At 32.9% G+C, this 16,672-nt stretch overlaps 1 protein-coding gene across 3 annotated transcripts in view; it reads left to right on the forward strand.

Moving 5' to 3' along the window:
* The window catches only part of LOC113402352 (protein bric-a-brac 1-like), a 239,839-nt gene extending 227,403 nt beyond the window's left edge, over nt 1-12,436 (forward strand). Inside the window, exons 3-5 of one of the 3 annotated variants that reach the window (XM_026642577.2) lie at nt 5,831-6,097; nt 7,294-7,460; nt 7,782-12,436. In XM_026642577.2, the coding sequence (XP_026498362.2) occupies nt 5,831-6,097; nt 7,294-7,460; nt 7,782-8,270 (923 nt within the window). In that variant the 3' untranslated portion in view covers nt 8,271-12,436. The remainder of the gene's footprint in view (nt 1-5,830; nt 6,098-7,293; nt 7,461-7,781) is intronic. The other 2 variants (XM_026642584.2, XM_026642592.2) reach the window with 2 other exon arrangements.
* Nucleotides 12,437-16,672: the final 4,236 nt, after the last annotated feature.

Consider the following 16,672-nt stretch of genomic DNA (forward strand, 5'->3'; position numbering starts at 1 on the left):
TATTTTTTAGTAACTGTGACTTTATAATAGATCTTTGTTCAAGCCTATTATTCTGTTATAAAATTAATTACATCGTCAAACGTTTTTAAATCGATGTCTATACTCTTTCTTGCCAATCTTCCCCTGTACCTTGTAACAGAGAAAAATTGTCGGTTTATCAATAAAATAAATCGAAAAAATAAAAAAAATGATTCAGAAAGTTATATTTTATACATATTTCTAACAAAGTTAAGTTTCAATCTATCGACTTTTGCGATTTTATAGCTAGGGGGTCCCCTAGTCAATAATTTTATAATGCAATCAAACCAATCTCACAACCAACAATTGCATTAATAATTTTGGCGACTGGAAATAACTTTCCAGCGTTTTGTTACTTTTTCGTTACAGATTAATTATTAAACGTAAAATGCTTAATTCAGTAAAAGTTTTTTCGAATACTCTTATATATTATTCAGAATATGAATAGAGAATTTTAAGGCTGTTCTATAAAATCATAAATTAAGGCATCAACGTAAGAAACTATGATTTGTAAAATAATTATAAGTGAGAGTTGGTAACGATCAGAAAGAAAAACAAAGAACAATTAATTCTATAAAACTTCCGCGGAAGTGTTTGATCTTTAGAAATATTATTGATAGAATAATAGATCTGAAAATGGAATAATTACGCCGTAATTGTACTTAAATATAATGTAAGTTTATATAATAACGCAATTTGAATTTGACTGATTATTATTAAAATTGCTGTTAGTTTACAAGTAATCATATATAATTATGTACTTATTAGGTAATACGTGCCTTATTCTGTTGTGTTATAATGTTAAAATATCTTCTATGTTATAAGAAATACCATTAGTTAAATTTTATGACACATTTCTTCCCAGTGAAGAACAATTGAACAGGTAATACTATTCAATCATTCTTAATAAATTATAGATTAAGGTCTAAAGAAAGTACTTAATAATATGAGTAGTTTAAATTGGGTGCTCATAATTTAAAACCATTTATATACAAATTTATACTCAAGCATTTATAGAATTTAATACCATAGTAAGAACAAGAACACTATTTTAAGAAAAAAAAACGATGCATATTTTTGTATGAAGTTTTAATCTTTATTCTATTTGTTAAATATTAGTATTGCCAGTGCTTAATATAGATACTTTAGTTCTCTATCAAAACAAATTAAATCGACAGTCGTTGTAACATATTGTATATAAACACACAAATAATAAAAAGTAACAAGAACCATTCAGGTTTACTCTTCTGTCGTTAGCATAAAATCGAAAATATTGCCTCGTTGATAAATAGTGAAGGGAACGAGACATACGGGACCACCTGTACTATAATAGTTCCTCGAACGGAAGACGACCCTTAAAACGAAACTTGGGCTATAACGATTTTTACAATAAACAATTAGTAAAAACAAAGATCTCTATTATTTTATTTAAATTTATTTAAAGAATGTATACAAGGCATCAAGCTCCATGTAATATTTTACGCTTAGGTATATATCGAAGGTTAATAATAATTATTATAATAATTAATTAATTTATTTATTAATTGGAGCAACCGCAACGCACAAAGGAAATAACTAAAAACTAAGAATCATATTCTCCTTTCTCCTTTGACGGATAAATCTACTATCAACAATCGACGTTTCCCGAAACGAACAAAAAAAAGTAACGATCGTTCCAGATTCAAAAAAAACCATATGAAAAAGTCATTAGCATCGGTCTTTCAATGAGATTTGCTATTTATTGTTCTTCGATATTTAAATATTGTAGTTAATTAAATTCTGTCAATCCACTTCCGAATACATCATACGTAAGCATTCACATTATTTCACCCCTACATCCGACATCGGGGGAGTGACAGGGCGAATAATAAATGGACTCGGTTATCATGTAACACAATCGAGACATATACGGTTAGACAGTACATATTAATTTAAGGAACAAGAGGCTGTTATCTTTGGTGCATCTCGTATTAGTAATAGCCAAGTTCATTAACAAGATAGACATTGATTGCTTAACTGATCCGTGTCATGTTATGTCATGTCATGTAATGTAACGTCAGTACGACACAGATACAGATGTAATACAGTTAAATCAAAGAAATACAATTAAAAAAGCGTATGTTATTGATTTTTATGTAATTCTTTTGACTACTATAATTTTCACAACAATGTTTAACGAAAAAAAGATTTCTAGGAATAAATATTATAACATAGTTTTTTTTTAAGTCAAAGTCTAAGGCATTGTGTTGTATGAGTATACTTAATATTATATAGTATGGAAATAAATAAAGATTTTTATTTGGTGAATATTGTGACGGAGAATTTACGATAAAAATACTAGTATGGTCTTTCGCCCTGCAAAAGAAAAAATTCATAAAAACAAATCAAAACTTCAGCTTACAATTAGTGTTAAAATTTAGTTGTAAACTTTAAAAAATATAATTTCCACCGATAGACGTCCGGTTTTTTTTATACAGCGTAGGTAGGTGGACGAGCCTATGGGTCACCTGATGATAAGTGATCATCACTGACCATAGACTTTTAACTATTCCTTACATTGCCAATGCGTAGATATACATATACGTCCCTTGTGCCTTGCATTTTTATTGTATTGTATTGCCAGCCTGAATAATAAAATAAATTGGAAAATTAATTTGTTCAAAACGCCTCACACCTTTGACTCTATATCAGGGGTACTAAAAAGGACATAGGGTACCTAACAACACCCTACCCCTCTCCTGACTCATACGCTTGATATGGATGAAGGGACAAGTCAACATAAGAGTGTCAAATACATCCCAAATACAAGCGCTATCGTTTCATTGGAATTTCATTTAAAAATCACTCAATCATGTGGAAATCCGACCCGCCTTAGTAACAAGTGAAGTTAAATAAAAGCTTGTAATTGTAATCGCAATCAAAACTTGTGCAGTTTACTATTGAGATAAAATCAAATTCCGTCTTTAATTGCGTATATAATTCGAGAGGCCACTGAAGGCAGTTCCATGTGTAGACTCGAGACAATTAAAATATTGAAATATGTTACCACTAGAACCGCGATGATACGATTTTTAATTAAGATAATATTAATTTAGCGAAATCATATCTTGACTTATAATAATAGTTGCGATGTTTTTAACTTGTATTACAACACTCGACTCGTATTAAAAAAAAATTGTAGGTAACCAAAGTTACATTTAAATTGTTTATGGGACTAAGCGGTCTTTGTTTTACATGTTTAATTAGTCGACGTTGAAAAACGTGTTTTAAAAAAATATATATCATTCATTTTAATACAAACATTCCAACCGAAACGACAGAAATAGAGGTAACAGATTAAACATGACATTGGCACACTATATAACTGTCAAACATATCTGTGATATATTACGAATTCAAACTTTTACTATCACATTCTATCACAGTATGGATTTATATTGATGTAATATTTCATTAAACATAGGCAAAATAACAATAACAATCACAAATAAAGCAAATCAAAAGCACTGATGGATGAAAACCACGAAGCGACTTCAAATATGAAAACTGTCAACTATCTATACTTATTAGATAGAGTTAATATAATATTATTTAATTTAGTTTCTTTAAAAAAAGCGTAACTGCCTTTTTATAATAAAAATTAACAGACATTTTACAAAACATATATTTATTCTGAATTCTATATACATACATATGTCTCGTACCTACATTTGTTTCCAAATTGAGACCACAGAACATTTGCATATAATTTCTTAATCATATAAATATAATAATATTATCAATATTACAATTAAAAGACACATTGCTTTCTTTGTTTACTGCTTATAATTACATGCAAACCAACTGCAGTTTCGAATAACTTTCACTCGTAATTTTTTATTCAGAAATATCGATATAATTAATCGATAATTTTTGTAACAATCGTTACAGCTCAGCTCTTTTATTAAACTTTAATAAATATGCAAGTATACATTACGATTTTAATTTAGTTTGTATACCGAATTAAGATCATATTTTAGATATAGTAATTTACTACAATATTATTATAATAATTTGCTCATATTAAGATTATATACGATAGGTTTCGACGTTGATTTATATTTTTTCGTAAATGTCAAATATTTACATGGTTCATTTTATTATGAATGCGTACCGTAGTGATAGGCGTCAAATTTTTTGAACACCCAATTATTAAGGAATATGTCATAAAATAGCAAGTTATATTGTTATGCTATTTTTGTGGTAATACATACCTACATTCTTTATATAAATACTTATATTAACGTTGCGATGTTTGTAAATTTGTATGCGATATTGACGGAAACTACAATTTCCATTAAGAAGTTTTTGCGTTATTGAGCTTCTTGTTGTTTCTGTTAATTAAAAAAAAAAACTTCACTCTAAATCAATACTCTTTAGAAAAACTTTATATTGTATCTTATTAAATTAATTTGTCATTTTGTTTAAACAAAAACTGAAATAATACTCCATGTACTTAATATTATAAGCTTATTTTATTTATTCCAAGAATATAATATATAATACCTATATTATATTTGAGATAAATTTCGCGAGCAAAGCTCCTCCTTTAAAGCGGAGCTGCAATTGGGAGCCTAACCCTCGATTCGCTTCACTGCAGATTTATGGAGCCTGACACGATATTCTCAGAATATCTTTCATAATAGACAGGTTTCCTCACAATGTTTAAATATAATTAAATTAAATATAATTTGATTAATCCAAAAAAAAGATTGTTCGGAATAAAATAAGCGAACTTTGTGTAAGATCTACGTTTTTCGTTATGTTACGATACGATTGTGATAAAATAAAGACGTTGTCTTGAAAGCCAAGCGTCTGTAATTCTGTTCTGTTCTGTTAAATTCAATATATTTTTTAATTTTCTAGATATTATATGTTTTTTATGCGAATATGATCGTATACTTTATTTTTTCCCTATTTAAAACAACAATTACTGTATACATTTCATGTACATTAGATATAATAAGTATTCTATAAATATCTAGAAAATAAGAAAAATGTTTGCTAAACTAAAATCTTACTATGAAAGGTATCTGGCAAAGTTTACGAAGTTTAATTCGACAAATCTACATAAACTTTGCCGGCTTCATTTAAACGAAATCGTAGACATATTTTATATTTTTTCTCTTCTGAAAAAATACAGTTTATTGATTAAAAAATGTTGTTTTTTTTTTGCTATAATCATTATATTCCTATTTATTACAGATATCTTCAGGAGGTCAGTATATTAGATTTCGTATTATTTTGCACGTTTTTTATTTATTTATAATGTGTCTTGTGTATACCACCGATTGATTATGTTTTAAAGGTTGTTTATTAAATAAAGCTCATATGCCTTTGTAAAATTGATTATTGACATAAAATGACAATACAATAATATGTACAGTATATAAATACACATATATATACTACCTACTGTCAAACATGCATTGCCATGCCTCTTCAAATGTGTTAGTAAACTATATTCCGAAATGGGACTTACACTAAAATATCAACTGTGCTTAAATGTACACCAGTTGCCACAGCGATTGGTCGAAGTTGATATGCTTGCAGTGCCATCTAGTGACGAGCTACTATAAATCGGATAGTTTACAAACCTTTTCCATTAAAAAGAAACAAATTATATGTGCTAAATTTCACGGTGTCACAGTTATTAATCTCAAACTAATATAATTACTATTTTTATAAGTGAGATTGCCATTGTCGTGTAATGATACTGTCAGACGTAAAACTAAATTTACAACTATTATAAAAAGAATGTTTTCATTTCCAGCAGATAGCTACCAGTATCAGCTGCAGTCGATGTGGCAGAAGTGCTGGAATACGAACCAGAGCCTCGTACACAACCTAAGATTCCGCGAACGCGGCCCACTCAAGTCTTGGCGCCCTGAGACCATGGCTGAAGCCATATTCTCCGTACTGAAGGAAGGACTGTCCCTGTCTCAAGCAGCAAGGAAATACGATATACCATACCCAACGTTCGTTCTCTACGCCAACCGAGTCCATAACATGCTGGGACCCAGCGCTGACGGCGGTGCAGGTACGTGACTCCTCAATTATTATGTTAATAGCAAATGAAATTTGTATAATTCTAAAAATCTAGATTGGTCATCTTATAATAATTAAAATACATGTTTTAATAATTCATTCCACGTTTGGTAATAAAGTTATTCGAGTTCATCATTGCTTAACCTCTCTGAAACCGTATGTAAATTGAGTTTCAAATAACTTTCCAACTCATTTACTAAATTACGTGATAAATTTATCTATATCATCACCTTATCATCTCGTTTACTTAAAATTTAAATCTTGTCATAAAATCGATACAGATCGCATTTTAATTCAAAAGATTAATTTATTATCAACGTCGAAATAATGTTGATAATACATCAATCATGTTGGAAAAAATAATTTTCTCAAATCCAATTTATACAAGTGCATGTAGAAAATAGTAGTAAAAACATTTCTGAACGAATATCTGAAATACAACATTCATTTGCTACTCGCTAAGCCAATGCCACGGATTTCTGATTGGACCTGGCGACGACAGAGAATTTTTAATGCCTACATTGGATTACGAACTCAGATTTCGTATTAGGTCTACGGGAACCTGATACATTGAAAACTCTACCTTACGACACTGGCATCTAACGGACTAATGAGAAAACTTACTTACGTTCGATGTTGAGTTGTGATTGATATTTCTGGCTTAAGGAAAAATCGGAAACCCGTGAATTACTTTGAAGGTTTTTAAAACTCTTTTATATTATGATGATGAGTATTTATATTTTGCATTGCGAATTGTTTATATATGCGAACATTGTCTAAAACTTGACATTGCGATTTGAAACATGTTATCTTGCGAATTTAGCTTAAGTATTATTAAGTTACAATCTACTTTCATATTCTCCTGAGGTACCTCTTCAATATAGGGAAATCTATTAATGCTAAATTAATTTCGATAACATATTGTATTAAATAATATTTAAGTTTTTTATATTGCAAAGATTACCCCGGATACGATCAAAGAATTATTTGAATTTAACGAATGAAATGTTTCTTTGTCGTGGAGAATTTGAGAATATTATAAAGCTAACATGTTATTGAGTATGTTACTGTTCGTTACGACATCAATTATCGGATTCAATAATTTTTGTCTTAGCATAACAAGTAACCTCAGTCAATTTTGTGGTTGTGCTTTGTCTGTTCACGCTTTACGGTTGTGACTCATTGCAGATTTGAGACCAAAAGGTCGCGGAAGGCCTCAGCGCATCCTGCTGGGAGTATGGCCAGACGAGCACATCCGCGGTGTGATTCGTGCCGTGGTCTTCAGAGACTCGCACGCTCCACACTCCACGCATCACATCAAGGAGGAGGTGCTCCCCGTTTATCCTGCCATCACGGTCAGTATTGAACCCCGTGCGAACGTCCCCAATGGTTCGCTCTTGACATTGTTAATGCGTGAGATATTATGCCCGTTAATGATTTTCATATTTTCCCTTGTGAGCGTGCTTTGCGTACTTATATTAATATTACTGCCTTAGCGAAATTTATTATAAATTTAATTGATGTACCATTATTTCTTCTGGTAAACGATGTATGTAACGTTTTAAATGTTTTTGTAAAATTGTTTTAAAATCAGCGAATTTATCATATTTGTAACTATGCGAAAAACTGTCACTAATTGTTAAGCGGCTAACCATGTTGGCGCATGCGTGTTACAGGATGGTATGAACGTGCAGAACGCGTACCCTGTTGCTTGCGGCAATGGGCGCGAGGGTGGCGTATCTCCAAATGCAGCTGCCGCTGCTGCCGTGGCTGCCGTGGCACATGGTCTTCGTCGCCAGATGTGCAATATGGTGGTTGCTGCTCAACGACCACCCGACCACCCGCCGCACCTCGGACTGCCCCCGCTGCCCCTTCAGTCACCACGTCTACCCTCGCCGCTCTCTGCCGGACTAGAATCACCACTCTGCTCACCGCCACCACCTGGCCACGCTCTGGAACCACCGAAGCCTGCAGATCCGTTCCGCCCCTTTGCTTCACCCCGTCCTGACAGCCGCTATGGAGAACGTGACGTCGTCGCTGACATAACTGACATGGGCCCGCCTAAAACACCGGTTTCGATCGCTAAGAACGGCAAGGATTTGTCGACACCGCTTCCAGTCAAGATGGAGCCGCCTCCGGCGGAGGCCCGTGCGGAGAACATCTGAAGCGAGGCCGCGGGCGCGGCGCCGGCTCATACGCCAGTCGGCATCCCCCCGCCGCTGCCCGCTTATCCTTACTTCGTCCCGAACCGCAACTCTGTTGGCTACTTTTAAGCGGAGCGGGAGCGGGACTCCTCGCGCAGTCGGAGCGGGAGCGCGAGCGCTTCCCTCGCTGCGCAGAGACGGAAGTATTTAATCAATATGATTGTATCGGCATTATTTTATCACATTTAATTAATTATTTAAAATGGACTCGCTGTGCAATAAATTGCTTGTTGTTTAGTTACGAATTTCGTATTATTATTATGAAGGAATATTTTTAGTTTAATAATAATTATTATTTTCAATATACATTGTCGTTTATGTATGCTTCGATTACATACTTCGAGTATATATTTTTTGGTAAATGGACGGAGGAGAGCGCGGGCGGCGCGACAGATGTTCGCCGCCGCCGCCGCGCTCATAGTAGGACTAACTAATTACTTGTAAGCTTATAAACGTCTTAGATCCATCTGTGAACGTAGAGGTATCAAAATTAAAAACATTTGGCCGGATTCAAAAGACTGTTTGGTATACCTATTCATTATAAATCAGCTACCTACATGTGTATGCGTAAGAGAAAATCATGAATATAAATTAGCTCTAGATGTTATCTTTACATAAAGCATAGATGTATGTTCCATTTAATCGTCAGGTCGATGTCAATTTCTCTTTAGCACGATGTGGTGTGATGCTTGCGGCCTCCCCCGAGTCTGTTACTCGTGCATGTTTGTCGTGCAGGGACTCCACCACGTTCGGTAGACTTAGTGATCGCCAAATGTAACATAGATGTATCCTTAGCCAGTAGTGATTGTTCCAAATGTTAGGCTAAATTAGATGTTCGGGGCTTGACCGACCTCTCCGCATTGACTTCAATTAATATTATATCGATGTCGCTCAGCTTTTTGTGTCTAAAGTTCCTCGTGCGTTTATCGAGCATTAATATGTAGATGTTAGATTATGGAAACGATAGCATCACTACCGTCGACTCGACTTCCTTCAGACTTTTTCGAAATATCTCCAGTATATTTCGCCTTCAATACGAAACGCCTAAGGCATGGCTATCTCTGTCTATACAAGAAGACTCGAGTCGACTAGTATTGCTATCACATTTTAAATATTGCAAATCTTAATGGATTTTAATCATTATATCAGATTCATTGGTTAATGTTAGGAGGAACATCGGCTTGCCCATTAGGTTTAGGAACACAGAAATCGCCAAGCGTTGAATGTCATTCATTCGAGCGTCTGCTGACCTACCTATTGTGTAACTTAGAGTATACATTTCAATTAACTTAGATTAGCTGTGTAACTATTTGTAGTATTCATCATTCACGCTGGCGACTCCGGCCGCGGGGTTACGCCCGTCACGCTCCGGTGACCCGACGCGTCAGGCCGGCATCACAGTATCGTTCCCACGAACGTTGTTAGCGTGAATACGTGTATTAAGGTGTATATGTACAAATTTGTTTTAACACCTCTCCTGAATACAATGTTATTTTGATTCACACTTTCGGCGGGAAAAAAATCGTAGTATACAAATCTTCTTGCCGTAAGGGGTATACCATGATTTAGATATTGTTGGCGACATTCGTTGGCGTTATCACATTTAACAATTGAGGGGGAAGGCGGAGCGCGGACTGCTAACAGGCCCGGTTCGGTCCGGTACCTACCGGCCACGGCGTGCGCTGCGCCGCGCTCCGTCCGCGCGAGTCTCGTCGCAGAACTAGCTCGTGAAGCATGTTTAAAATAAGTCTTCAAGTGGCCTTGATATCTCACTATTGTTTGGAATTTGGATTATCTGGTTCGGTTAAAGTTTGGAAATTAGTGTATAAAATGAGACCAAATTATTAAAAATACATTTGCGATTCAGATCTAGTGTTGAAACTTTTGGCTATCCTTTTGGAAATAAAGTTAACTATAGGTAAAATTTAAAAAAAAATAAAAATTATATAAACGGCCTATACGTTTCGGATGAATTGCGTAAATTTGGTAAATGTTACTACGCATATTTTCTATTGTGTAAGTTTAGGCTAATGTGTTCAAAAAGTAAATTAAAATTTTTGAAAAAAAGTAGAAAGTGCCTTCCAAATTTTTGACCACGGTAAGTGTTGGAACGGGTGCGGCGATGATCGGCTGGAAGCGGCCCGCGGCGGCGCGGCGTGATGTTAGCGACGCGTGCGCACCCACGCCGCGCCGCCGCTCGACCGCACTGAACGTGCTTAACTATTAAAAGTAAGATTAATAAAAAATTCAAAATTATTATATAAAAATTAAATACATATGACTATTATATAGTAAAAAATATACATAAAATTATATATTTGGCCGATGTGGTATTACCCTGACAGGCAAGCGTTAGCTGATTATTCGGCGTCAAAATTAATTCTATTATATTTTCTTTATAAATAAAAATATCAGAAAACAATGCATACGTGCAATGTGCCATTTGTTTGAACTGATGTTCGGTTTGCATCACATTTGGATTTCGTAGTTATGATAATAAACATTACCTAATTAATTTATTGTATTGGATTGAAAGTACCTATACATTTCGATTACATAAAATATAAGTGACTATATTATTTTCGTGATAGTTAAGTAAAGATTACTTGTATGTAGTGATATTATACCTACACCTAACGAGGCGATTTTATTCGATACTTTATTAATTTATATTTTAGCTATTTAAATCATTACTGGCGACACGCACCGTGTGCTGCATTGCATGACAATTTTTCCAAGTCCGATAATATATTCTTTTTATATACTTTTGTGATAAAATAAATATATTCATATTTTTATTGTAAAGAACAACATTGTTTTGCAATATGTAACTTGCACTATTACTGTTTTATTATTAATTATTTATTATTTTTTTTAGTTACAAAATCCTTCCGCCATTTTGGGCTCAAAGTATTTACTTTCCTTACCTGCTGAGCAACCAAAAAGTTTTTATTTCAAAGTATTGTATTACAAGTGACTGTTTAGTTTTAAGTAGAAACTTTTCCCGTGGGTATCGATTAAATTATAAAATAGTATGTACTTGTTAGAAATATCATTCGCTTTTTGATCTATCAATTGATTTTGTACCTATAGCTTATTATTACAGAATGTACTGGAGACATTTTTATTATTCCTGTGTAGTTATGACGATTTGTTTTGTATTTCCGTGTATATGTTAATGCTCCGTGTTTTCATATTTGAGATTCGTGTTAATTTGAAGGTACCTACTATTCGTGAAGACATCACCTTATACTTATGAAGCCAGTAAAAATTTTTGCATTTTAGTTTTAACTGAAATCCTATTTTTGATGATATTTCAAACGATGAATTAAACATCATATTAGTTAGTTATTTAGTGTATAGTATGTTAAGACTCAATATTAAGTTGGTGTCACTACGAATAACAGATTTTTTTTTCTCTCTTAGATTTGTTTGAATGCACAGGAGTGATAAAAATATAATTTAAAAATGTAAAGATTTTAGTTATAACCTTATTTTAATTCATTTCGCGATAGTTAATATCGTTATACGGTTATGTTAAATGCAATTATTGTTGTTAAGGTTTATTTTTCAACAACTTGTGTTCCTGGAATAATTACCGGGTAAATGGAAATGGTAAATGTGATCAGAGATTATAAACTGAAGTATGATATATGGCGTGTTCGTTGTCCGATCGTTTTCTGAAAATATTTATTAACAATGAGGTTAATGAACCTATCTATTGTTTATGAATTATTTATCTGTGCAAAGTTTTTATTTATCGATAAGTTTTTACTTTCTTATGAATATGTCAAATTTCACATTCTAGGTTAAGGAGCAACAAGATTATTAACTTGGCCAGTAAATTCTCGTATTAATTGTAATCGGACAGTGAACACTGAACGCCTAAATTAGCCTGTCACTCGTATTTCATTAAGTACAATTATAAAATTGGTGTATTTCTTCGATATAACTAAATGTCTACCCGTGTACCGTGTAGTTGACAGTATCATATAACAGATTCAAAATCATTTAGTAACAGTTCATCAGATCAATTATTATGTAGTATGTGTATCAATTACATTTTAAGTTTGTTATTGTCACAGTGTACCGTTGTCTGAATGAATATATAAAAATAGAGAAAATAATGTGGTTTTATTTAAACTAAAAATGTCCGTTACATCAGTTGTCTATATGTATATTTTGTTTCGTTTATTACGTGTACCAATAAATAACGTTTGTACCTACACATCTATGACAGTTTCAAAATTATAAACTTGAAAACAAAATGCCTAGCAGAGGCATGCTTAGGTAAACACAAACAGTGCATGTTATGAGAATTTAAATAAATTAACTAAAACTTGATTTTATATACATTAAGATTTACCTATAGACCGATCTTCTTTTCTTTTTCTTCTTCTTCTTCTTCAAAATTAATGAATGTCAAAATAATCGTTTGCTAACATATTATGTATGGATATAATATTTAATTTAATAAATGCGTAGTAAATTTTTTTATTAATAAGTGGGCAACATAGGAGGTCTTAACTTACAGGATTCTGGCGCACCGTACTGCCTTGCCCTTTTTTTTTTTCTCGATGGAAAAACGCGTTACGCGCTTCCCTCACGTGATGGAAAGTGGGGGGGGGGTGGGACTCCCCGGAACCCTGGACGCCGAGTGCGCCCAGGTACGGCGGGTTTACCCACTAAAAAACCAGCGGTACCCTCTCCGTCTTTCGGCGGACGCCACGGGATCGCTTTACTGCCTTGCCCTACGATAGCTATGCCACGAATATATCAAATCAAATGACATGTTTCGTTCTTTGAAAAAAAAAACAAGTTAGATAATAATGGAATAAATTGAACATTATTTAATATTGATTTTAGATCGCTAAGAATAATATTGTTTCATGATCACCGAATTTCAATAATTGCCATGACAAGATTTATAACAAAAAGTTTGTTTTCAATTGTCTCAAAGCATGCAATAATTAATTGCTTATCTATAAATTACTTATAGTTGATTACAATTAAAATTATCCTTATTACCTACATCATCACGCATTAAATTAATTCTTACAAATTCTAAATTTATTTATATTTTAAGTTTTACATCAAAACTATATGTATTTGTTTGTTGGTGAAATTTTTTTAGTGTTTCTTTTAATACGTTCACATTCTTCCAATGTGAATCTGTCGTAGGAAACCTATTTGCCGGAACTATGACTATTATCAGGCGTAGTAAGTAAGTAACTAAATTGTTTCCTGGTGGTACGATCTACTACCTACTAGTACCTACTTGCAAAATTTAATAGAATCATTAAGGAATGTTTGTGTGCTAAAGGATATTATAAAACTAATTCATTTTTAGGCAAGCCTTGGGAATAAAATGACTGCTGCCAGACTATTTCATATATAAAAAACAACGTTATTGTAATTTACAATTATTAATTTTGAGAAGAAAAATAAACCCCGCTGAATTTGATTGCACCCGGTGAATGATTTTTGACAACCTATTGGTTGTTTTAAGCAATTTGACTTTGGCTCCTCAAAACAGATTCCCTTCTGCTCCACTGAAATAATTTGTACTCCTTTGAAAGTGAGTCAGTATTTGAAGGTGTTACAAAATAGATTATATTTCTCACAGTACCAAGGTATACGGGCGGTATCGATGACCAGGTGACTACAACATGACGTCGAGTAAATAATGCAATACACTTTTTTACCACATCTCAAGAGACACGCACGTTTATGAATGGTCTCACCAATAAAAACAAGTAAGGTGGGTGGACCATGGAAGGCCACCTTAACGAGTGAACACTTTTTATTCGTTAATTAACTGTATAAATGAAGGAATCAAATTTTTAAGTAATACTTTGTTTTATTGTGTACCATAGAAATCACTTTTTTTAAGCTAGCTTTATTCACTTTTTATTAAAATTAAGTTTTATTAAGCTCTTCCAAATGGCCTTGCAAGGAACACGGCTCCAAACAAGGCCAATATTAGACATCAGTCGATTGACTTAAAAATATAATTGTAACAATTTATATATCTGCTTTTACTAAAATTATATAATAAGCTCTTTCATTTAAGCGAAACATTAAATGCTCCATATGTTTTTATCATCTATAAAAAACTCAACGAACATTACTTGAACACCATCCTATAACTAAGAATATATTAATGGGAATTATTTAAAAATAGTATTAATGAGTATTATATTGACATCAAATAACTTGCTAACGCATTTTATAATAAAAGTTAAAGCTTTTTTTTTTTACTTAAAATGGCCTCCTTATGGGTCCGTTCTTTGTGAGGCCAAAATGTTCCTAAGAAGGCCAAACTAACAATTATTATCAATTACTTTTTTTAAGAAGTGAGATTCTTCAAAATGTTGTTTTACAATGGGCTTATTCATTTTTTGAGCTCTAGCTGGATTCATTAGCTGGGGTTTTCTTTTTGAATTAGATGGGTTTCGAGCCAAAAACATATTGAGCCATTTGTATCCAGCCATTCTTGTTCATATATATTGACAGTTATCTTGATTTTAAACCTCTTACAAAATAAAAAGGCTTGTTTCCTGATAAATTTAGGCGTAAGCGGTACACCCAGTTTTGCAAAACGTTTGATTCGCTGTGATAAATCCTCTTCCAATTGTTTTGTCAAAATAATTTTGAAAAAGTGTATTCAATATGACTTAAAAAATTTAATAAGCCTTATAAATAAAAATATTATAAATATAAAACATTGTTTTAACTGTAACGGTACGTATTTATAACTTAAAAGTAACTGTTCATATGTTATATGGTTTGTAGAAGTTCCTTGTAAGGCCCATGTACCCTAGCAAAGCCAACCGTCAAATTTTTGATTCGCCTTATAAGGAACCAACGACTTTCCTAAGAATACTACCAATATTTTAACTTATATCGAGGCAAAACTATTTTATTTTTCTGAAATACCATAAACATATCCTTACACGATAATTTACAGTAACAAATATGAGATAATAAATACGTTATTAAACTAAAAACCTTTGTTTTTCTGTGCGCGCGATTAACATTAATTGTAACGTCGACGACAAAGTCTACGTAGCATGAGATCGCACAGCCACAATAACAGCGCATGCGACTTGCCGCTGCATCTGTGGCCTTGATTTTGATGCATCTTAGTGTATAGCAGAAGGAATATATCTTTACCTGTCAATAACTACAAATTTTCAATAGTTGGCCTTCAAAGGAGCGTGGACTTCCATGGTCCACCCACCATAGATATAGCCTATTCCAGTGACACCAGCAGTTTGAATTTGTTTTTGTCTTCATGTTTTACATAAATTCTTAGAATTGCTTAATTAATTTATAATTTTAGTCTCCGTCTCTGTTTGTGACATATATGTGAAGACTTCATTAGTTTTTGTGTCTTTTAAATGGTTTTATTATTCAAATATGGTAACTATATGCCTCTCTTAATAATAAACAATGAACATATAGATAGATAGACAACTTTGACCTTTAATTGAAAAAAACATCTTTAGTACGTAGACGTCATGGATTTGTGAAAAATGGCGGCGAAGTTGTTAATTAAATGGAATATTGTTGTTTGATAAATAAAGGTATTGTCAACACAGAACTGTTGCACTGATAACACTATTCAATGGATTAATTAAACTTTCATGCTCTTGAACAATTAATTTTATTGTTATGAACTTATATTACTATGTAAATCATTTGCACAAAACGTCAGTGCGATTTAAAAGACTAGTAATGTAATCTAGACACTTTTATGAAAATAAAACTAACAGACCTAAATTAAACAAAATGTTTTAGACAGGTATATTAATCAAGATCGCGAAACTTCACGGTTTTTACAGCTATGAATAAAATAAATTATAAATAGAGAGGATTGGCTCGATTATGAATTTTTTATTTTATTTTAGTGCTGTAGGTACTGGTAAAAGCGTGTTTACATTTTTTTAAAACTATTATTTTATTTTTAAGTATGTAGCATTCTCTCCATTTCTGATAAAGTTTCACTATTCCTCGGCATATTTACCAGGCCAGTTATCTTGGAACAATTCAGTTCTTCTACTTAGAGCGGTATATGCTTGCCCAGTTGCTAAAGAACGCGGCCCTCAATAAATCTCAATAGATGCGTGGTCCGCGAAGCCGTGCACTGATAAAACCCAACTGAGAATAACATATGGTTTCCATATATAAAAATATATGGAAAGGTATATTATGATATTGTCATCTGTCGGTAAGTGAGCAAAATTTCAATATAATGCGATGAATTGAAGTAGGTGAAAATCACGTTCAAAGGCTTGTATAGAAGCTAATAGAAGCGTGGTAAAAAGGTTGAATTAGTTTTTTCATTCATTTCATTTTCG

This window comes from Vanessa tameamea, chromosome Z (genome assembly GCF_037043105.1).
Source record: "Vanessa tameamea isolate UH-Manoa-2023 chromosome Z, ilVanTame1 primary haplotype, whole genome shotgun sequence".
Lineage (NCBI taxonomy): Eukaryota > Metazoa > Arthropoda > Insecta > Lepidoptera > Nymphalidae > Vanessa > Vanessa tameamea.